At 46.8% G+C, this 21,509-nt stretch overlaps 1 protein-coding gene across 1 annotated transcript; it reads right to left on the minus strand.

Annotated features, from left to right (window-relative positions):
• Positions 1–6,662: 6,662 nt before the first annotated feature.
• On the minus strand, positions 6,663–21,113 carry LOC145875750 (tripartite motif-containing protein 16-like). The gene is made up of 6 exons (XM_082971573.1): positions 20,482–21,113; positions 19,953–20,048; positions 12,519–12,752; positions 11,589–11,748; positions 11,404–11,463; positions 6,663–11,172 (listed from the first exon to the last, which is right to left on the minus strand). Exons 1-6 carry the CDS (start codon positions 21,076–21,078, stop codon positions 10,658–10,660), a joined length of 1,662 nt encoding a protein of 553 aa, XP_082827699.1. The 5' UTR covers positions 21,079–21,113; the 3' UTR covers positions 6,663–10,657.
• Positions 21,114–21,509: the final 396 nt, after the last annotated feature.

Below are 21,509 nucleotides of genomic sequence, written 5' to 3' on the forward strand. Positions count from 1 at the left end.
GATTAGAGACCCCAGACCAGGATGTGAGCTCCAGAGACTTGAAGGAGACTGAGGTGAGGTACAGTAATAAGGAGATGCCCTCCCTCCCTCTGATTAGAGACCCCAGACCAGGATGTGAGCTCCAGAGACTTGAAGGAGACTGAGGTGAGGTACAGTAATAAGGAGATGCCCTCCCTCCCTCTGATTAGAGACCCCAGACCAGGATGTGAGCTCCAGAGACTTGAAGGAGACTGAGGTGAGGTACAGTAATAAGGAGTAGCCCTCCCTCCCTCCCTCTGATTAGAGACCCCAGACCAGGATGTGAGCTCCAGAGACTTGAAGGAGACTGAGGTGAGGTACAGTAATAAGGAGATGCCCTCCCTCCCTCTGATTAGAGACCCCAGACCAGGATGTGAGCTCCAGAGACTTGAAGGAGACTGAGGTGAGGTACAGTAATAAGGAGATGCCCTCCCTCCCTCTGATTAGAGACCCCAGACCAGGATGTGAGCTCCAGAGACTTGAAGGAGACTGAGGTGAGGTACAGTAATAAGGAGTAGCCCTCCCTCCCTCTGATTAGAGACCCCAGACCAGGATGTGAGCTCCAGAGACTTGAAGGAGACTGAGGTGAGGTACAGTAATAAGGAGTAGCCCTCCCTCCCTCCCTCTGATTAGAGACCCCAGACCAGGATGTGAGCTCCAGAGACTTGAAGGAGACTGAGGTGAGGTACAGTAATAAGGAGATGCCCTCCCTCCCTCTGATTAGAGACCCCAGACCAGGATGTGAGCTCCAGAGACTTGAAGGAGACTGAGGTGAGGTACAGTAATAAGGAGTAGCCCTCCCTCCCTCCCTCTGATTAGAGACCCCAGACCAGGATGTGAGCTCCAGAGACTTGAAGGAGACTGAGGTGAGGTACAGTAATAAGGAGTAGCCCTCCCTCCCTCCCTCTGATTAGAGACCCCAGACCAGGATGTGAGCTCCAGAGACTTGAAGGAGACTGAGGTGAGGTACAGTAATAAGGAGTAGCCCTCCCTCCCTCCCTCTGATTAGAGACCCCAGACCAGGATGTGAGCTCCAGAGACTTGAAGGAGACTGAGGTGAGGTACAGTAATAAGGAGATGCCCTCCCTCCCTCCCTCTGATTAGAGACCCCAGACCAGGATGTGAGCTCCAGAGACTTGAAGGAGACTGAGGTGAGGTACAGTAATAAGGAGATGCCCTCCCTCCCTCCCTCTGATTAGAGACCCCAGACCAGGATGTGAGCTCCAGAGACTTGAAGGAGACTGAGGTGAGGTACAGTAATAAGGAGTAGCCCTCCCTCCCTCTGATTAGAGACCCCAGACCAGGATGTGAGCTCCAGAGACTTGAAGGAGACTGAGGTGAGGTACAGTAATAAGGAGATGCCCTCCCTCCCTCCCTCTGATTAGAGACCCCAGACCAGGATGTGAGCTCCAGAGACTTGAAGGAGACTGAGGTGAGGTACAGTAATAAGGAGTAGCCCTCCCTCCCTCCCTCTGATTAGAGACCCCAGACCAGGATGTGAGCTCCAGAGACTTGAAGGAGACTGAGGTGAGGTACAGTAATAAGGAGTAGCCCTCCCTCCCTCCCTCTGATTAGAGACCCCAGACCAGGATGTGAGCTCCAGAGACTTGAAGGAGACTGAGGTGAGGTACAGTAATAAGGAGATGCCCTCCCTCCCTCTGATTAGAGACCCCAGACCAGGATGTGAGCTCCAGAGACTTGAAGGAGACTGAGGTGAGGTACAGTAATAAGGAGATGCCCTCCCTCCCTCTGATTAGAGACCCCAGACCAGGATGTGAGCTCCAGAGACTTGAAGGAGACTGAGGTGAGGTACAGTAATAAGGAGATGCCCTCCCTCCCTCTGATTAGAGACCCCAGACCAGGATGTGAGCTCCAGAGACTTGAAGGAGACTGAGGTGAGGTACAGTAATAAGGAGATGCCCTCCCTCCCTCCCTCTGATTAGAGACCCCAGACCAGGATGTGAGCTCCAGAGACTTGAAGGAGACTGAGGTGAGGTACAGTAATAAGGAGTAGCCCTCCCTCCCTCCCTCTGATTAGAGACCCCAGACCAGGATGTGAGCTCCAGAGACTTGAAGGAGACTGAGGTGAGGTACAGTAATAAGGAGTAGCCCTCCCTCCCTCCCTCTGATTAGAGACCCCAGACCAGGATGTGAGCTCCAGAGACTTGAAGGAGACTGAGGTGAGGTACAGTAATAAGGAGATGCCCTCCCTCCCTCCCTCTGATTAGAGACCCCAGACCAGGATGTGAGCTCCAGAGACTTGAAGGAGACTGAGGTGAGGTACAGTAATAAGGAGAAGCCCTCCCTCCCTCCCTCTGATTAGAGACCCCAGACCAGGATGTGAGCTCCAGAGACTTGAAGGAGACTGAGGTGAGGTACAGTAATAAGGAGTAGCCCTCCCTCCCTCCCTCTGATTAGAGACCCCAGACCAGGATGTGAGCTCCAGAGACTTGAAGGAGACTGAGGTGAGGTACAGTAATAAGGAGTAGCCCTCCCTCCCTCTGATTAGAGACCCCAGACCAGGATGTGAGCTCCAGAGACTTGAAGGAGACTGAGGTGAGGTACAGTAATAAGGAGTAGCCCTCCCTCCCTCCCTCTGATTAGAGACCCCAGACCAGGATGTGAGCTCCAGAGACTTGAAGGAGACTGAGGTGAGGTACAGTAATAAGGAGATGCCCTCCCTCCCTCTGATTAGAGACCCCAGACCAGGATGTGAGCTCCAGAGACTTGAAGGAGACTGAGGTGAGGTACAGTAATAAGGAGTAGCCCTCCCTCCCTCCCTCTGATTAGAGACCCCAGACCAGGATGTGAGCTCCAGAGACTTGAAGGAGACTGAGGTGAGGTACAGTAATAAGGAGTAGCCCTCCCTCCCTCCCTCTGATTAGAGACCCCAGACCAGGATGTGAGCTCCAGAGACTTGAAGGAGACTGAGGTGAGGTACAGTAATAAGGAGTAGCCCTCCCTCCCTCCCTCTGATTAGAGACCCCAGACCAGGATGTGAGCTCCAGAGACTTGAAGGAGACTGAGGTGAGGTACAGTAATAAGGAGATGCCCTCCCTCCCTCTGATTAGAGACCCCAGACCAGGATGTGAGCTCCAGAGACTTGAAGGAGACTGAGGTGAGGTACAGTAATAAGGAGTAGCCCTCCCTCCCTCCCTCTGATTAGAGACCCCAGACCAGGATGTGAGCTCCAGAGACTTGAAGGAGACTGAGGTGAGGTACAGTAATAAGGAGTAGCCCTCCCTCCCTCTGATTAGAGACCCCAGACCAGGATGTGAGCTCCAGAGACTTGAAGGAGACTGAGGTGAGGTACAGTAATAAGGAGTAGCCCTCCCTCCCTCCCTCTGATTAGAGACCCCAGACCAGGATGTGAGCTCCAGAGACTTGAAGGAGACTGAGGTGAGGTACAGTAATAAGGAGATGCCCTCCCTCCCTCCCTCTGATTAGAGACCCCAGACCAGGATGTGAGCTCCAGAGACTTGAAGGAGACTGAGGTGAGGTACAGTAATAAGGAGATGCCCTCCCTCCCTCTGATTAGAGACCCCAGACCAGGATGTGAGCTCCAGAGACTTGAAGGAGACTGAGGTGAGGTACAGTAATAAGGAGTAGCCCTCCCTCCCTCTGATTAGAGACCCCAGACCAGGATGTGAGCTCCAGAGACTTGAAGGAGACTGAGGTGAGGTACAGTAATAAGGAGTAGCCCTCCCTCCCTCCCTCTGATTAGAGACCCCAGACCAGGATGTGAGCTCCAGAGACTTGAAGGAGACTGAGGTGAGGTACAGTAATAAGGAGTAGCCCTCCCTCCCTCTGATTAGAGACCCCAGACCAGGATGTGAGCTCCAGAGACTTGAAGGAGACTGAGGTGAGGTACAGTAATAAGGAGATGCCCTCCCTCCCTCCCTCTGATTAGAGACCCCAGACCAGGATGTGAGCTCCAGAGACTTGAAGGAGACTGAGGTGAGGTACAGTAATAAGGAGATGCCCTCCCTCCCTCTGATTAGAGACCCCAGACCAGGATGTGAGCTCCAGAGACTTGAAGGAGACTGAGGTGAGGTACAGTAATAAGGAGAAGCCCTCCCTCCCTCCCTCTGATTAGAGACCCCAGACCAGGATGTGAGCTCCAGAGACTTGAAGGAGACTGAGGTGAGGTACAGTAATAAGGAGTAGCCCTCCCTCCCTCTGATTAGAGACCCCAGACCAGGATGTGAGCTCCAGAGACTTGAAGGAGACTGAGGTGAGGTACAGTAATAAGGAGATGCCCTCCCTCCCTCTGATTAGAGACCCCAGACCAGGATGTGAGCTCCAGAGACTTGAAGGAGACTGAGGTGAGGTACAGTAATAAGGAGTAGCCCTCCCTCCCTCTGATTAGAGACCCCAGACCAGGATGTGAGCTCCAGAGACTTGAAGGAGACTGAGGTGAGGTACAGTAATAAGGAGTAGCCCTCCCTCCCTCCCTCTGATTAGAGACCCCAGACCAGGATGTGAGCTCCAGAGACTTGAAGGAGACTGAGGTGAGGTACAGTAATAAGGAGAAGCCCCCCCCCCCCCCTTAGCGGTGGGGACCGGGAGTACAACTTCCACTTTTTGCAATTTCAGATGCGTTTTTTGTGTCTAACTGCCCGTTTATCGTTGATGATTGGTTGTTGCCGTGGGCAATGGTGAAACCGGATACCTATGGATAAACAGATATTTGAACTCCTCTTGTATTCTGAAATGAAACCGGAGGGAGGAGGGGAGGACTGAGAACTATTACCTGAACATAAAGAATAAAAAGAGGGTTTAATGGAGAAAGAAGATGTGAACACCTTCTAACGTGCGAGAGGGAGGGCCGGGCGAACGAGAGGATGGACAGACTTCTTTCTCTTTGATTCATTTCTCTCTTAATCTAGAATTTTTCTCTCCCTGTTTTTTGATGTTGGGTTTTATTAAGCGGGGTGGGTGAGGAGATGGGGGAGGGAGAAGTGGGCCGGCTGTGTGTGTTACCATGTTTACGTCCCAAAAGGGCACCCTATTCCCTTCATATAGTGCACTACTTGTGTCCAGGGCCCATGGGGATCTGATCAAAAGTGGTGCGCTATATAGGGAGTAGGGTGCCATTTGGGACTTATCCTCTGAGATGGGTTCAGTTTCTCTCCGGACAGCAAGATGAACACCGGGGTCACACCCCAGCACTATAAAGAAGCACCCTTCCTTCCTTCCTTCCTTCCTTCTTACTCTCCTTGTTCTTTGTGACATCACTGACTTGACACAACTTGAAAGTGTAAAAGCTTGAACTCCATTTTTTCAGTCATGTCTGATTCATTGATTATTTCAAGAAAGGAGGCAGAGAGGGAAGAAAGGAGGCAGAGAGGGAAGGAAGAGAGGGAACGAGGGGAAAAAGAGGAAGGATGAGTGAAGAAAGGAGGCAGAGAGGGAAGGAAGAGAGGGAACGAGGGGAAAAAGAGGAAGGATGAGTGAAGAGAGGAGGCAGAGAGGGAAGGAAGAGAGGGAAGAAAGGAAGAGAGGGAGGGAACGAGGGGAAAAAGAGGAAGGATGAGTGAAGAGAGGAGGCAGAGAGGGAAGGAAGAGAGGGAAGAAAGGAAGAGAGGGAGGGAACGAGGGGAAAAAGAGGAAGGATGAGTGAAGAGAGGAGGCAGAGAGGGAAGGAAGAGAGGGAAGAAAGGAAGAGAGGGAGGGAACGAGGGGAAAAAGAGGAAGGATGAGTGAAGGAGGGAGAGAGGGAAGGAAGGAGGGAACGAGGGGAAAAAGAGGAAGGATGAGTGAAGGAGGGAGAGAGGGAAGGAAGGAGGGAACGAGGGGAAAAAGAGGAAGGATGAGTGAAGAAACGAGGCAGAGAGGGAAGGAAGGAGGGAACGAGGGGAAAAAGAGGAAGGATGAGTGAAGAGAGGAGGGAGAGAGGGAAGGAAGGAAGAGAGGGAGGGCGGGGTACATTTTAAAGGTGTTGGAATGTGGCTCTTGCCTTACAGCTCTGACCTGTAAATGAACACACGCCACTGATTTTATATATATAAATAAATAAATATATATTATATACGATGAAAAGTCCCTAAAAATAATTGGATTATGTTGTTGGGAGGGAGAACGGCTAATCTGCCTTGTGCTCAATTCCCTTTTGGTTTTTTAGAGAATTGACTGTAAATAAAATAAATAAAAATAACTTTTTTTTATGATGCTATAAAAAATAGTTTTGTCTTGTTCATAACCTCCTTTCTCTCATCCTGTTTTTCTCTGTATCAAGTTCAGATATTCAAGAGTTTAAAGACCTCTGTTTTTATTTAAACAGTATGAATAATACCAATGGCTGGGCTGATGGTCAGTTCAGTGACTTGGAGCCTTTGATTGCCCTGCCTCTGGGAGCCTGTCGACTTGTTACATGATTACTGAGTGAAAGAGAGCCTATGAAAGTTTTCATGGAGGGTGGGGGACCCCTGGTGGCTGAACCTGAGATCAATGAGAGAACTTGTCAGAAAAACGACAGTCCCACTTTCTCTGTCAATGTACAAAGTAGAGAGTGGGGGAAAAATGTGTAAAAATGTATACAGAGGCTCTGGAATTTGTCATTAAAAAAATAAATATAAAAATAGTGAAAAAGGATTAAAATAAAGTTCCAACAGTACATGAGATGATCAGACTGAACCAACTGCTATCTTAAAATGTTTATTCAGTTAGGAAACAGAGGATGTATTACATAAAGTTATCACAGAATTAAAGTTATCACACAATTAAATAATAAATCCTCACTCACACAGACAAACATGGCTTCATTATTGTTCACAGTTTATTATCCTGGCTTCCACTGTTAGAATGGCTGAGCGAGAGGAGGTGGGGCTTTTATTGAAGTATCTATGTGGATCCTACTACAGTTTAACCAGCTCAGCTATAGACTACACCAGCATGACTAGTATCTATGTGGCCCCTACTACAGTTTAACCAGCTCAGCTATAAACTACACCAGCATGACTAGTATCTATGTGGACCCTACTACAGTTTAACCAGCTCAGCTATAGACTACACCAGCATGACTAGTATCTATGTGGACCCTACTACAGTTTAACCAGCTCAGCTATAGACTACACCAGCATGACTAGTATCTATGTGGACCCTACTACAGTTTAACCAGCTCAGCTATAGACTACACCAGCATGACTAGTAACTATGTGGACCCTACTACAGTTTAACCAGCTCAGCTATAGACTACACCAGCATGACTAGTATCTATGTGGACCCTACTACAGTTTAACCAGCTCAGCTATAGACTACACCAGCATGACTAGTATCTATGCGGACCCTACTACAGTTTAACCAGCTCAGCTATAGACTACACCAGCATGACTAGTATCTATGTGGACCCTACTACAGTTTAACCAGCTCAGCTATAGACTACACCAGCATGACTAGTATCTATGCGGACCCTACTACAGTTTAACCAGCTCAGCTATAGACTACACCAGCATGACTAGTATCTATGCGGACCCTACTACAGTTTAACCAGCTCAGCTATAGACTACACCAGCATGACTAGTATCTATGTGGACCCTACTACAGTTTAACCAGCTCAGCTATAGACTACACCAGCATGACTAGTATCTATGTGGACCCTACTACAGTTTAACCAGCTCAGCTATAGACTACACCAGCATGACTAGTATCTATGTGGACCCTACTACAGTTTAACCAGCTCAGCTATAGACTACACCAGCATGACTAGTATCTATGTGGACCCTACTACAGTTTAACCAGCTCAGCTATAGACTACACCAGCGTGACTAGTATCTATGTGGACCCTACTACAGTTTAACCAGCTCAGCTATAGACTACACCAGCGTGACTAGTATCTATGTGGACCCTACTACAGTTTAACCAGCTCAGCTATAGACTACACCAGCGTGACTAGTATCTATGTGGACCCTACTACAGTTTAACCAGCTCAGCTATAGACTACACCAGCATGACTAGTATCTATGTGGACCCTACTACAGTTTAACCAGCTCAGCTATAGACTACACCAGCATGACTAGTATCTATGTGGACCCTACTACAGTTAAACCAGCTCAGCTATAGACTACACCAGCATGACTAGTATCTATGTGGACCCTACTACAGTTTAACCAGCTCAGCTATAGACTACACCAGCATGACTAGTATCTATGTGGACCCTACTACAGTTTAACCAGCTCAGCTATAGACTACACCAGCATGACTAGTATCTATGTGGACCCTACTACAGTTTAACCAGCTCAGCTATAGACTACACCAGCATGACTAGTATCTATGTGGACCCTACTACAGTTTAACCAGCTCAGCTATAGACTACACCAGCATGACTAGTATCTATGTGGACCCTACTACAGTTTAACCAGCTCAGCTATAGACTACACCAGCATGACTAGTATCTATGTGGACCCTACTACGGTTTAACCAGCTCAGCTATAGACTACACCAGCATGACTAGTATCTATGTGGACCCTACTACGGTTTAACCAGCTCAGCTATAGACTACACCAGCATGACTAGTATCTATGTGGACCCTACTACGGTTTAACCAGCTCAGCTATAGACTACACCAGCATGACTAGTATCTATGTGGACCCTACTACAGTTTAACCAGCTCAGCTATAGACTACATCAGCATGACTAGTATCTATGTGGACCCTACTACAGTTTAACCAGCTCAGCTATAGACTACACCAGCATGACTAGTATCTATGTGGACCCTACTACAGTTTAACCAGCTCAGCTATAGACTACACCAGCATGACTAGTATCTATGTGGACCCTACTACAGTTTAACCAGCTCAGCTATAGACTACACCAGCATGACTAGTATCTATGTGGCCCCTACTACAGTTTAACCAGCTCAGCTATAAACTACACCAGCATGACTAGTATCTATGTGGACCCTACTACAGTTTAACCAGCTCAGCTATAGACTACACCAGCATGACTAGTATCTATGTGGACCCTACTACAGTTTAACCAGCTCAGCTATAGACTACACCAGCATGACTAGTATCTATGTGGACCCTACTACAGTTTAACCAGCTCAGCTATAGACTACACCAGCATGACTAGTAACTATGTGGACCCTACTACAGTTTAACCAGCTCAGCTATAGACTACACCAGCATGACTAGTATCTATGCGGACCCTACTACAGTTTAACCAGCTCAGCTATAGACTACACCAGCATGACTAGTATCTATGCGGACCCTACTACAGTTTAACCAGCTCAGCTATAGACTACACCAGCATGACTAGTATCTATGCGGACCCTACTACAGTTTAACCAGCTCAGCTATAGACTACACCAGCATGACTAGTATCTATGCGGACCCTACTACAGTTTAACCAGCTCAGCTATAGACTACACCAGCATGACTAGTATCTATGCGGACCCTACTACAGTTTAACCAGCTCAGCTATAGACTACACCAGCATGACTAGTATCTATGTGGACCCTACTACAGTTTAACCAGCTCAGCTATAGACTACACCAGCATGACTAGTATCTATGTGGACCCTACTACAGTTTAACCAGCTCAGCTATAGACTACACCAGCATGACTAGTATCTATGTGGACCCTACTACAGTTTAACCAGCTCAGCTATAGACTACACCAGCATGACTAGTATCTATGTGGACCCTACCACAGTTTAACCAGCTCAGCTATAGACTACACCAGCATGACTAGTATCTATGTGGACCCTACTACAGTTTAACCAGCTCAGCTATAGACTACACCAGCATGACTAGTATCTATGTGGCCCCTACTACAGTTTAACCAGCTCAGCTATAAACTACACCAGCATGACTAGTATCTATGTGGACCCTACTACAGTTTAACCAGCTCAGCTATAGACTACACCAGCATGACTAGTATCTATGTGGACCCTACTACAGTTTAACCAGCTCAGCTATAGACTACACCAGCATGACTAGTATCTATGTGGACCCTACTACAGTTTAACCAGCTCAGCTATAGACTACACCAGCATGACTAGTAACTATGTGGACCCTACTACAGTTTAACCAGCTCAGCTATAGACTACACCAGCATGACTAGTATCTATGTGGACCCTACTACAGTTTAACCAGCTCAGCTATAGACTACACCAGCATGACTAGTATCTATGCGGACCCTACTACAGTTTAACCAGCTCAGCTATAGACTACACCAGCATGACTAGTATCTATGCGGACCCTACTACAGTTTAACCAGCTCAGCTATAGACTACACCAGCATGACTAGTATCTATGTGGACCCTACTACAGTTTAACCAGCTCAGCTATAGACTACACCAGCATGACTAGTATCTATGTGGACCCTACTACAGTTTAACCAGCTCAGCTATAGACTACACCAGCATGACTAGTATCTATGTGGACCCTACTACAGTTTAACCAGCTCAGCTATAGACTACACCAGCATGACTAGTATCTATGTGGACCCTACCACAGTTTAACCAGCTCAGCTATAGACTACACCAGCATGACTAGTATCTATGTGGACCCTACCACAGTTTAACCAGCTCAGCTATAGACTACACCAGCATGACTAGTATCTATGTGGACCCTACCACAGTTTAACCAGCTCAGCTATAGACTACACCAGCATGACTAGTATCTATGTGGACCCTACTACAGTTTAACCAGCTCAGCAGTACTATTATAACAGAGCATAAACCCAGGATAGAGGGGCTGAGTGAATGTGGTCTGGACTCTGTGGAGGAGGGTCATTGTGTCAGAGACACTGTAGAAGGACAGAGTACCTGCCTTGTGATCCAGGTACACTCCTACTCTGGAGGACTGAGGGCCTGATACTTTAGTCACAACATTATTGTGTCTGAAATAATAATCACCTCTATAGCACTGTAAACTCCAGGACTTGTTATTGTATCCAAATATATTATCTGTCTCTGTTCTGCTGATGTCTTTATATGAGACTGCTGTATAAACATTACCAGTCCACTCCACCTCCCAGTAACAGCGTCCAGACAGACCCTCTCTACACAGAACCTGGTACCAGGTGGTGAATCTGTCTGGATGGTCAGGATATGGTTGGACTTGGTCTGTACAGGTCACCTTTCTGTTCCCTTCAGACAGAGAGAGGAGTGTGTCTGCTGTGTTTGGGTCCAGTGTGAGCTGACAGGAATCTGGGAGAAGAGCAGAGACCAATGAGGGGAGTCAGAACAATAAGTTAAGTCAGATACTGTATCTACCCTGTCTTTGATTAGAGCACAGCAGAGATCAAATCAGAGAAATATGAGGAGTCAGATAGATACCCAGTCTTTGATTAGATCTACTATTGCTATATATTTCTAGAGGGATTGTTAGGAGTGGCAGTAAAAAGAGACTGTTAGTTAGTTCACAATAAAGAGACTCACATTGTAACAACTGTTCTCTGGTCTTGGGCTCTGGAGGCAGAACAACCTCCACTATATTCACTACAGACACACAAACACATTGACAGAGAGAGGGAATGTTATCATCATACCATATTCCACATGTATATGACTAGTAGGGAACTTTCAATGGTCTAAAGTTGATGTTCTGATTGTTTTCAACACACCTGTAGTGGAGATCTTGGTCCATTCTCCTTTAAGGAAGTCTTCTAGTTTCTCTCTCAGTTCAGACACAGTCTTACTCACATCTCCAAAGTACTGAAGAGGACGGACAACGATGCTGGGTAAGTCTGAAGATACACTGATACTGGAGAGAGACTGATAACTCTGGAGAGAGAGAGACAGAGAGAGAGAGAGAGAGACAGAGAGAGAGAGAGAGACACCGAGAGAGAGACACCGAGAGAGGGACAGAGGGAAAGAGAGAGAGGGACAGAGAGAGAGATAGTGACAGAGAGAGAGAGGAGGGACAGAGATTGGAGGGACAGAGAGAGAGAGACAGAGACAGAGAGAGACAGAGGGAGAGAGAGAGAGAGAGAGAGGGGAGAGAGAGACAGAGAGAGAGGGAGAGGGAGAGAGAGACAGAGAGAGAGAGAGAGAGAGAGGGAGGGGGACAGAGAGAGAGACAGAGACAGACAGAGGGACAGAGAGAGAGAGGAGGGACAGAGAGAGAGAGAGAGAGAGAGGGAGAGAGAGAGAGAGAGGGACACAGAGGGACACAGAGAGAGGGACAGAGAGAGAGAGGGACACAGAGAGAGAGGGACACAGAGAGAGAGGGACACAGAGAGAGAGGGACACAGAGAGAGAGGGACACAGAGAGAGAGGGACACAGAGAGAGAGGGACACAGAGAGAGAGGGACACAGAGAGAGGGAGGGACACAGAGAGAGGGAGGGACACAGAGAGAGGGAGGGACACAGAGAGAGGGAGGGACACAGAGAGAGGGAGGGACACAGAGAGAGGGAGGGACACAGAGAGAGGGAGGGACACAGAGAGAGGGAGGGACACAGAGAGAGGGACAGAGAGGACAACATAATGATTGAGATGAATAGTTTCACATGAAGTTCATTTCATATCACATGTAACAAGACAGTTTAGTTACCTGGAGGAAATGGATGTGATCCTCTGTGTGTGAGAGCTGCTCCAGCTCAGTGCTTCTCTTCCTCAGCTCAGCTATCTCCTGCTTCAGTTGCTCCAGGACTCCTTCAGCTTCACTCACTTGATCCTTCTCTTGGGCTCTGATCAGCTCCTTCACCTCAGAGCTCCTTCTCTCAATGGAGCGGATCAGCTCAGTAAAGATCTGATCACTGTCCTCCACTGCTGCCTGTGCAGAGCGCTGTTGAGAGAGAGAGAGAGAGAGAGAGAGAGAGAGAGAGGGACAGAGAGAGAGAGAGGGACAGAGAGAGAGGGACAGAGAGAGAGAGAGAGAGGGACAGAGAGAGAGAGAGAGAGAGGGACAGAGAGAGAGAGGGACAGAGAGAGAGAGAGAGAGACAGAGAGAGAGAGAGACAGAGAGAGAGAGAGAGAGAGAGAGAGAGAGAGAGAGAGAGGGACAGAGAGAGAGAGAGAGAGAGAGAGAGTGAGAGAGAGAGACAGAGAGAGAGACAGAGAGAGAGAGACAGAGAGAGATAGCAGTTAGTTAATACACAACCCCCTGCCTCTGATGCCCCTTCCCTCCCGCTAAGCCCACCTCCGTACGGTACAGTAGCCTCTGTGCTGCTTTGAGTCAGAACGCTGCCACCCTGCTCTCCAGGTCCACCAAACCCAGTGATCAGTGGTTCCTCCCAGACCCACGGCCCAGGCACCACCACCCCCTCCTCTCGTGTGGGTCTCAGCAGCTGCCAGGCCCTCAGTACTGCAGCATAGAAATCAGAGACCCCTGTTGTATTGAGTCTCTCCGGCCGCATGATGAAGAGCTGCTGATCCAGCCACAAACCCAATTCAGTTTTCCATAAATGGCACCCAAAAAAAACTACCTTTTAATTTACCACTAAAACCTGTTCTTAGGACCAAGCCATAAAAACTGTATTATTATAATAACTGGTTTATGTTTTAACTACCAACAATTGGTAAAAACGTTCCCCTTTCGGAAACAATGGGACGACCTCAGAGTTGACAAGGTAAAACTCTGTTGTTCTGCCGCTGAACAAGGCAGTTAACCCACTGGTCCCCAGGAGGCCGTCATTGTAAATAGAATTTGTTCTTAACTGACCTGCCTGGTTAAATAAAGGTTTCATTAAAAAGTCTGGCAATAACTTAACTTTTCATTATTTAGACAGACTCCTCTAAATAATAAATATAATAAAATAACAACAAAAAAAAGAGTTAAATGCTAAGTACTATACATAGGTTTTATTAAAAAAATAACAATAGAACCTATTTAGTACTATAATGGTATTTACTAACATAATATTATTACTATAATAGTTTCTAAAGGGGTTGTAGGCTACCCTACCCTAGAATTAGGGTTCAGGATAAAACAGGTTATACGTAGGGTTAGAGTTTCTGTACAGCACTTTGTGACATCTGCTGATGTAAAAAGGTCTTCATAAATACATTAGATTGATTGTTAGGTTCAGGGTATTTAAAGAGATAAACTGTATGGGTTTATATCTCTCTTGCTCCTCCCTGTGGTCTTCTGTGGGAACTACATACCTCATTCACCACACTTGATAGGCTCATAATCTGAGGTAGCAACTGAGTCAGAGCTACAAATCAATGATCTCCACCTATCCATTAGGTTTACAACTCAGTGAACCTGCGCAGCATTCTCTCTATTTGATGTCTACGAACCAACAGATTTCAACGATTATCATATTACCCAGCAGCCATTTAGAAACAAATAAAAAAAGGTTAGTTATTTTTATTCTTTTTTTCTGACTGTTTAAATCGGCCACATTTTGAAAAAGAGAACAGGGACATGCGATTTGTTGATAATTTACACTTTTCTATATATAAAAAATATAGATATACAGTTAACCATGACCAGAACATGTTTAACGTTTGAAGGCTTTGCGCCAACCATCCCTGTAGGTCACTACAATCTATAACCAGGTGAACAGTGAGCTTCCTCACCAAGTAGCTGTAACCTAGTTAATAATAAGTTATCTGAGGTAAACCTACAAGGATAGTTAATAATAAGTTACCTGAGGTAAACCTAAAAGGTTAACTCGGGCTGGAAGAGAATTACTTCAAAACCACAGCAAACAGCTGGGACATATATAATATTATATATATAATATTATATCACTGGGCTCCTCTGTGCTAACAAACCCTGTGTACCACCCCTCCCCTGTTTAACCTTGAATTTCGTTCAGAAAACCACTTCCACATTTAGCAAAACGAACCAACTCTTTACGGATCTGTTCGGTGGTAATAAACGGAGGCAGATTAGACACCACTACTCTTGTCGAAATCAGCACCAACACAACCCCTCACATAAATCATACTGGTAACTAGCCGGGCAACAAGACTCACCTTTTACATTACCACAACCACCGCCTTGTTCATTCTGGATACAGAGTGTATATGTTCCTCTCCCACCTGTTCACCGACCATGATCAATAATTCCTCCACACCATTCTCCACAACGCACCTGAAGAGACAGCGTTTCTTCTCCACTCGGTTGAGGACATCAAACTACCCTACTCCCTCCTCAACTCTAACCGATAAACAGTGGAAACCAATAAACAAACCCTCCCACCATGACAAAATACATTTGGAAAATAGGCAAAAGAATAGCTGCACTCTTCACGAACGACAAAACCTCACGTTACCAACTTCTTCTTCTATGGTATAATGGCGGTCCTCAAACCAACGTTAAAGGAGCGTGGCGCCTCCTACTGTGCTGGAGTATGTTCAATCACGGTTTACACCATTTCTAAATCCTCCTACCTAACTCAGTACTTCTGAGAAAATAAAAAAGATCCCTACTAACTTCTAATAGACCATCCCCCAAATCCCTTCCAACCCCCATCCAACCTCAATGACCCTACACTTCAATCTTTCCCTCTCTTCAACATCCTTACAACAATATAACAACACATGCTCCACCGTTTCATTGACAATACCCTCCAGACACAAACCATTCACATGCTGCCAACCAGATGGAAGGACCAGTTCAATGTACAATGTCCTAAACACAATCGAGGAAACACCACCTCTTCCTTCCTAATCTGACCTTTGAACCTTGGTCCACCGACCTTTCTTTGGAGGGCATATAAATGCCGTCCCTTGTGCTCAGAGTCCCATCTCTTCTGCCACACATCTATCAAAATGGCTCTGATCTCACATTTGTCCTCACCTCTACCCAGTGGAACATTAATATATATTATATCTTGTTTTAAAGTTATTTTAGCTAACTAGTCTACAATTTCATTCCATTCCACACCTGAATGTGCTGGGACCCAGCAGAATCTCACTACTAGACCCATTCTCTCAATTCTCCATAATAACATTAACACCTCCAATAGTAGGTCACTCCTAATAGATTTACCAGATGATAAACTATTCAATACAGACAGAGAATCTGAGGATACTATAATTCTAACAGGTTGTTCGTCCTCCACCCACTGGAGGACAACTATTATCACCAACAGTTCAACTGAGTACACTGACAGTTCATCTGTTAGTCTTCTACATATCTGCACATCACATTCAGGAAGGTAAACACCTGCTCCTGTGGGCCCACTATCTGGGCCCTTGGATCCATCTGTGAAAAGAGGTAAAAAAAGCATAACAACTTCTACCAATGTAATTGTCAACCAGTTTCCCTTTATCACTGACTTCTGACCCAATCTTTTCCTTTTGTCTACCAAGGTTAGATCAACAACAGGATCTGGGAGTAACCATGGAGGAACATCCCCTATCACCACAGAAAAGGGCCAACCTCCAACTCCCTGAAACTACTCTCATCAGCAAGCTTTCCAACTGTCCAACCAAAACCACTGCCTTGTCTACTAGTATATTCCCAACAGTCATCTAGAACAGTAGCAGTGGGATGCTCAACCTCACAGCCTTTCAACCCAATAAGCTAATGACAATTTATTACGTCGTATATCCAAAGGCATCTCACCTGCCTCAACTGGATTATAATATAAATCCATGATATTATGGGATACAAAATGGGAAAAGGGGAAATTATGATAATACTAAAAAACACCCTTCTAACTAACCCTACACTCATTAAAACCCACTACCCCCATTCCACTACTTTGACCCTATCTGCTCCTGCACCAGGCCAACTAACCCTACACTCATTAAAACCCACTACCCCATTCCACTACTTTGACCCTATCTGCTCCTGCACCAGGCCAACTAACACTACACTCATTAAAACCCACTACCCCATTCCACTACTTTGACCCCATCTGCTCCTGCACCAGGCCAACTAACCCTACACTCATTAAAACCCACTACCCCATTCCACTACTTTGACCCTATCTGCTCCTGCACCAGGCCAACTAACCCTACACTCATTAAAACCCACTACCCCCATTCCACTACTTTGACCCTATCTGCTCCTGCACCAGGCCAACTAACCCTACACTCATTAAAACCCACTACCCCCATTCCACTACTTTGACCCTATCTGCTCCTGCACCAGGCCAACTAACCCTACACTCATTAAAACCCACTACCCCATTCCACTACTTTGACCCTATCTGCTCCTGCACCAGGCCAACTAACCCTACACTCATTAAAACCCACTACCCCCATTCCACTACTTTGACCCTATCTGCTCCTGCACCAGGCCAACTAACCCTACACTCATTAAAACCCACTACCCCATTCCACTACTTTGACCCTATCTGCTCCTGCACCAGGCCAACTAACCCTACACTCATTAAAACCCACTACCCCATTCCACTACTTTGACCCTATCTGCTCCTGCACCAGGCCAACTAACCCTACACTCATTAAAACCCACTACCCCCATTCCACTACTTTGACCCTATCTGCTCCTGCACCAGGCCAACTAACCCTACACTCATTAAAACCCACTACCCCATTCCACTACTTTGACCCTATCTGCTCCTGCACCAGGCCAACTAACCCTACACTCATTAAAACCCACTACCCCATTCCACTACTTTGACCCTATCTGCTCCTGCACCAGGCCAACTAACCCTACACTCATTAAAACCCACTACCCCATTCCACTACTTTGACCCTATCTGCTCCTGCACCAGGCCAACTAACCCTACAATCATTAAAACCCACTACCCCCATTCCACTACTTTGACCCTATCTGCTCCTGCACCAGGCCAACTAACCCTACACTCATTAAAACCCACTACCCCATTCCACTACTTTGACCCTATCTGCTCCTGCACCAGGCCAACTAACCCTACACTCATTAAAACCCACTACCCCATTCCACTACTTTGACCCTATCTGCTCCTGCACCAGGCCAACTAACCCTACACTCATTAAAACCCACTACCCCATTCCACTACTTTGACCCTATCTGCTCCTGCACCAGGCCAACTAACCCTACACTCATTAAAACCCACTACCCCATTCCACTACTTTGACCCTATCTGCTCCTGCACCAGGCCAACTAACCCTACACTCATTAAAACCCACTACCCCCATTCCACTACTTTGACCCTATCTGCTCCTGCACCAGGCCAACTAACCCTACACTCATTAAAACCCACTACCCCATTCCACTACTTTGACCCTATCTGCTCCTGCACCAGGCCAACTAACCCTACACTCATTAAGACCCACTACCCCATTCCACTACTTTGACCCTATCTGCTCCTGCACCAGGCCAACTAACCCTACACTCATTAAAACCCACTACCCCCATTCCACTACTTTGACCCTATCTGCTCCTGCACCAGGCCAACTAACCCTACACTCATTAAAACCCACTACCCCATTCCACTACTTTGACCCTATCTGCTCCTGCACCAGGCCAACTAACCCCACACTCATTAAAACCCACTAGCCCATTCCACTACTTTGACCCTATCTGCTCCTGCACCAGGCCAACTAACCCTACACTCATTAAAACCCACTACCCCCATTCCACTACTTTGACCCTATCTGCTCCTGCACCAGGCCAACTAACCCTACACTCATTAAAACCCACTACCCCATTCCACTACTTTGACCCTATCTGCTCCTGCACCAGGCCAACTAACCCTACAATCATTAAAACCCACTACCCCCATTCCACTACTTTGACCCTATCTGCTCCTGCACCAGGCCAACTAACCCTACACTCATTAAAACCCACTACCCCATTCCACTACTTTGACCCTATCTGCTCCTGCACCAGGCCAACTAACCCTACACTCATTAAAACCCACTACCCCATTCCACTACTTTGACCCTATCTGCTCCTGCACCAGGCCAACTAACCCTACACTCATTAAAACCCACTACCCCATTCCACTACTTTGACCCTATCTGCTCCTGCACCAGGCCAACTAACCCTACACTCATTAAAACCCACTACCCCATTCCACTACTTTGACCCTATCTGCTCCTGCACCAGGCCAACTAACCCTACACTCATTAAAACCCACTACCCCCATTCCACTACTTTGACCCTATCTGCTCCTGCACCAGGCCAACTAACCCTACACTCATTAAAACCCACTACCCCATTCCACTACTTTGACCCTATCTGCTCCTGCACCAGGCCAACTAACCCTACACTCATTAAGACCCACTACCCCATTCCACTACTTTGACCCTATCTGCTCCTGCACCAGGCCAACTAACCCTACACTCATTAAAACCCACTACCCCCATTCCACTACTTTGACCCTATCTGCTCCTGCACCAGGCCAACTAACCCTACACTCATTAAAACCCACTACCCCATTCCACTACTTTGACCCTATCTGCTCCTGCACCAGGCCAACTAACCCCACACTCATTAAAACCCACTAGCCCATTCCACTACTTTGACCCTATCTGCTCCTGCACCAGGCCAACTAACCCTACACTCATTAAAACCCACTACCCCCATTCCACTACTTTGACCCTATCTGCTCCTGCACCAGGCCAACTAACCCTACACTCATTAAAACCCACTACCCCATTCCACTACTTTGACCCTATCTGCTCCTGCACCAGGCCAACGGCCTGGGAGGACGGGACACCACCACTCAACACACCCTGGAACTCTTCTGAAGTCAAATCTAGTATGACCAAATACTTCTCTGCAGCTGCCACCAAAACATATTTTTTTTCAGTGATTTACATTCCATTTCTGCGGTACAGTTGATAACCATTTGCTATGAACACTAAGAAGCCAACCTTACTGAAGCATATATCACTGGTTGGCCCATCCCTCTGTGCTGTCACAGATCTACTACTCACAGGGATCCTCTCAGGATCCTTCAGCCTTGACCCATCCTCCTCTACTTTCTTCACTGCCTCAGCAGTGACAACCTGTTCCCAACAGTGGGGTCAGTGGGATTGGATAGGGGCCCCTCTACCTCTCTCTCTCTCTCTCTCTCTGACTGGAGGAGACAGGTGAAATGGTGTGTCTCCTCTGGTCAACAATACTCACCTTGAAAGACTCCACAGCCTGTTGGAGCTCCTTCAGCTCCTTCTCTCTCTCCTGGAATCTCTGCTGGACCTTCTGCTGACTCATCCCCAGCTGCCTCTGTGGAGAATCACTCTTCAATGAGCTATCAAGCTTTATTAGTCCAGTAGATCAATAGTATAGTAATGTGACATAGGGCCCATAGAGAGGAAGATCTAAAAAAATGGATGGTCCATTTACTAAATGATATTTATTTGTTGCTATGTGAATGATTATAGTTTTTATGGTAGGACTACATGTATCAACAGGTTGAGACTGAACTTTGGACTCATAAAAGGGTATTCAGAATGATAATAGTGTTTGACATTATAAAATGGTGATACATCTGGAGAATCTGGGTTGACATATCAATATACTCAAGGTTTGTGTTCATATTTGTTCTGCTGAGGATTCATTTCATTTCAATGATCTCATATTCAAACAGCCTTAGTTCCTACTGTATCTTTAATTCTTTGTTTATCAGACAGTCACCAACAAGTTGTTCTGGTCTTACCTGTTTCTCAGTCCTCTCTGCTGCAGCTGACACTGTATCATGGCCTTTATGTTCATCCATTGTACACATCAGACAGATACACTGCTGATCGGTACGACAGTAAACCTCCAGCAGTTTGTCATGATGAGAGCAGATCTTCTCCTGTAGTTGTGCGGTGGCTTTGACCAGCTTGTGCTTCTTCAAAGCAGGAAATTCGTAGTGAGATTGGAGGTGAGTCTCACAGTAAGAGGCCAGACACGCCAGACAGGACATGAGGGCTTTCTGCTTTCTGGTCCCAGTGCAGAAATCACACGCCACATCTCTAGGTCCAGCATAGCACAGAGCAGGAGGGGGAGCAGCCTGGAGTCCTGTCTTCTTCAGTTTCTCCACCAGCTCAGCCAACATGTTATTTTTCCTCAGATTAGGCCTTGGAGTGAAGGTCTCTCTGCACTGAGGACAGCTATAGACCCCTTTCAGAACATCCTGATCCCAGCAGCCCTCAATACAGCTCCTACAGTAACTGTGTCCACAGGGGATGGTGACTGGTTCCTTCAGTAGATCCAGACAGACAGAACAACAGAACTGGTCCTGGTCCAGCAGAACTCCCTGTTGAGCCATTTGGACGGTTGTTCACTCTCACACAGACAGACAACACAGAGACTCAGATCAGTTTCGTTTCCTCAGAAGAGAGTTTGTGAAGGGGGAGGGATTTCCTGGTTCTGCCAGAGGGGTGGGGTTAGATGGAGGGAGGGAGGGGTTAGAGGGAGGGAGGAAGAGAGAGAGGAACTGCATGCAACATCAAGAGGGAGACAAATAGTTTTGTTCCAATGTTAGAGCCCTTAACATGGAACAAATGACATAATGAATCTTAAAATGTGAGTTGTTAGAATATATGAAGGGTAACAGTTTTCTATGAAGTACGTATGTATCATTATTTTAATCACCTTTATAATGCCTTATAAATCAATAAGTCCTGAGGAGGTGTGATATATGGTTATTATACAGTACCGCGGCTAAGGGCTGTTCTTAGACAAGACACAACACGGATT

The sequence above is a fragment of the Salmo salar genome, unplaced genomic scaffold, assembly GCF_965601325.2.
Source record: "Salmo salar unplaced genomic scaffold, fSalSal1 ptg000332l, whole genome shotgun sequence".
NCBI classification, from domain to species: Eukaryota; Metazoa; Chordata; class Actinopteri; order Salmoniformes; family Salmonidae; genus Salmo; species Salmo salar.

Bases quoted from the DNA above. Each gene is read 5' to 3' on its own strand.
- LOC145875750 (XM_082971573.1), bottom strand. From the start codon at position 21,078: ATGGCTCAACAGGGAGTTCTGCTGGACCAGGACCAGTTCTGTTGTTCT. The intron at 20,049-20,481 runs GTAAGACCAGAA...GATTCTCCACAG, and splicing joins CAGAGAGGACTGAGAAACAG to AGGCAGCTGGGGATGAGTCA. The intron at 11,464-11,588 runs GTGTGTTGAAAA...GTGTGTCTGTAG, and splicing joins GACCAAGATCTCCACTACAG to TGAATATAGTGGAGGTTGTT.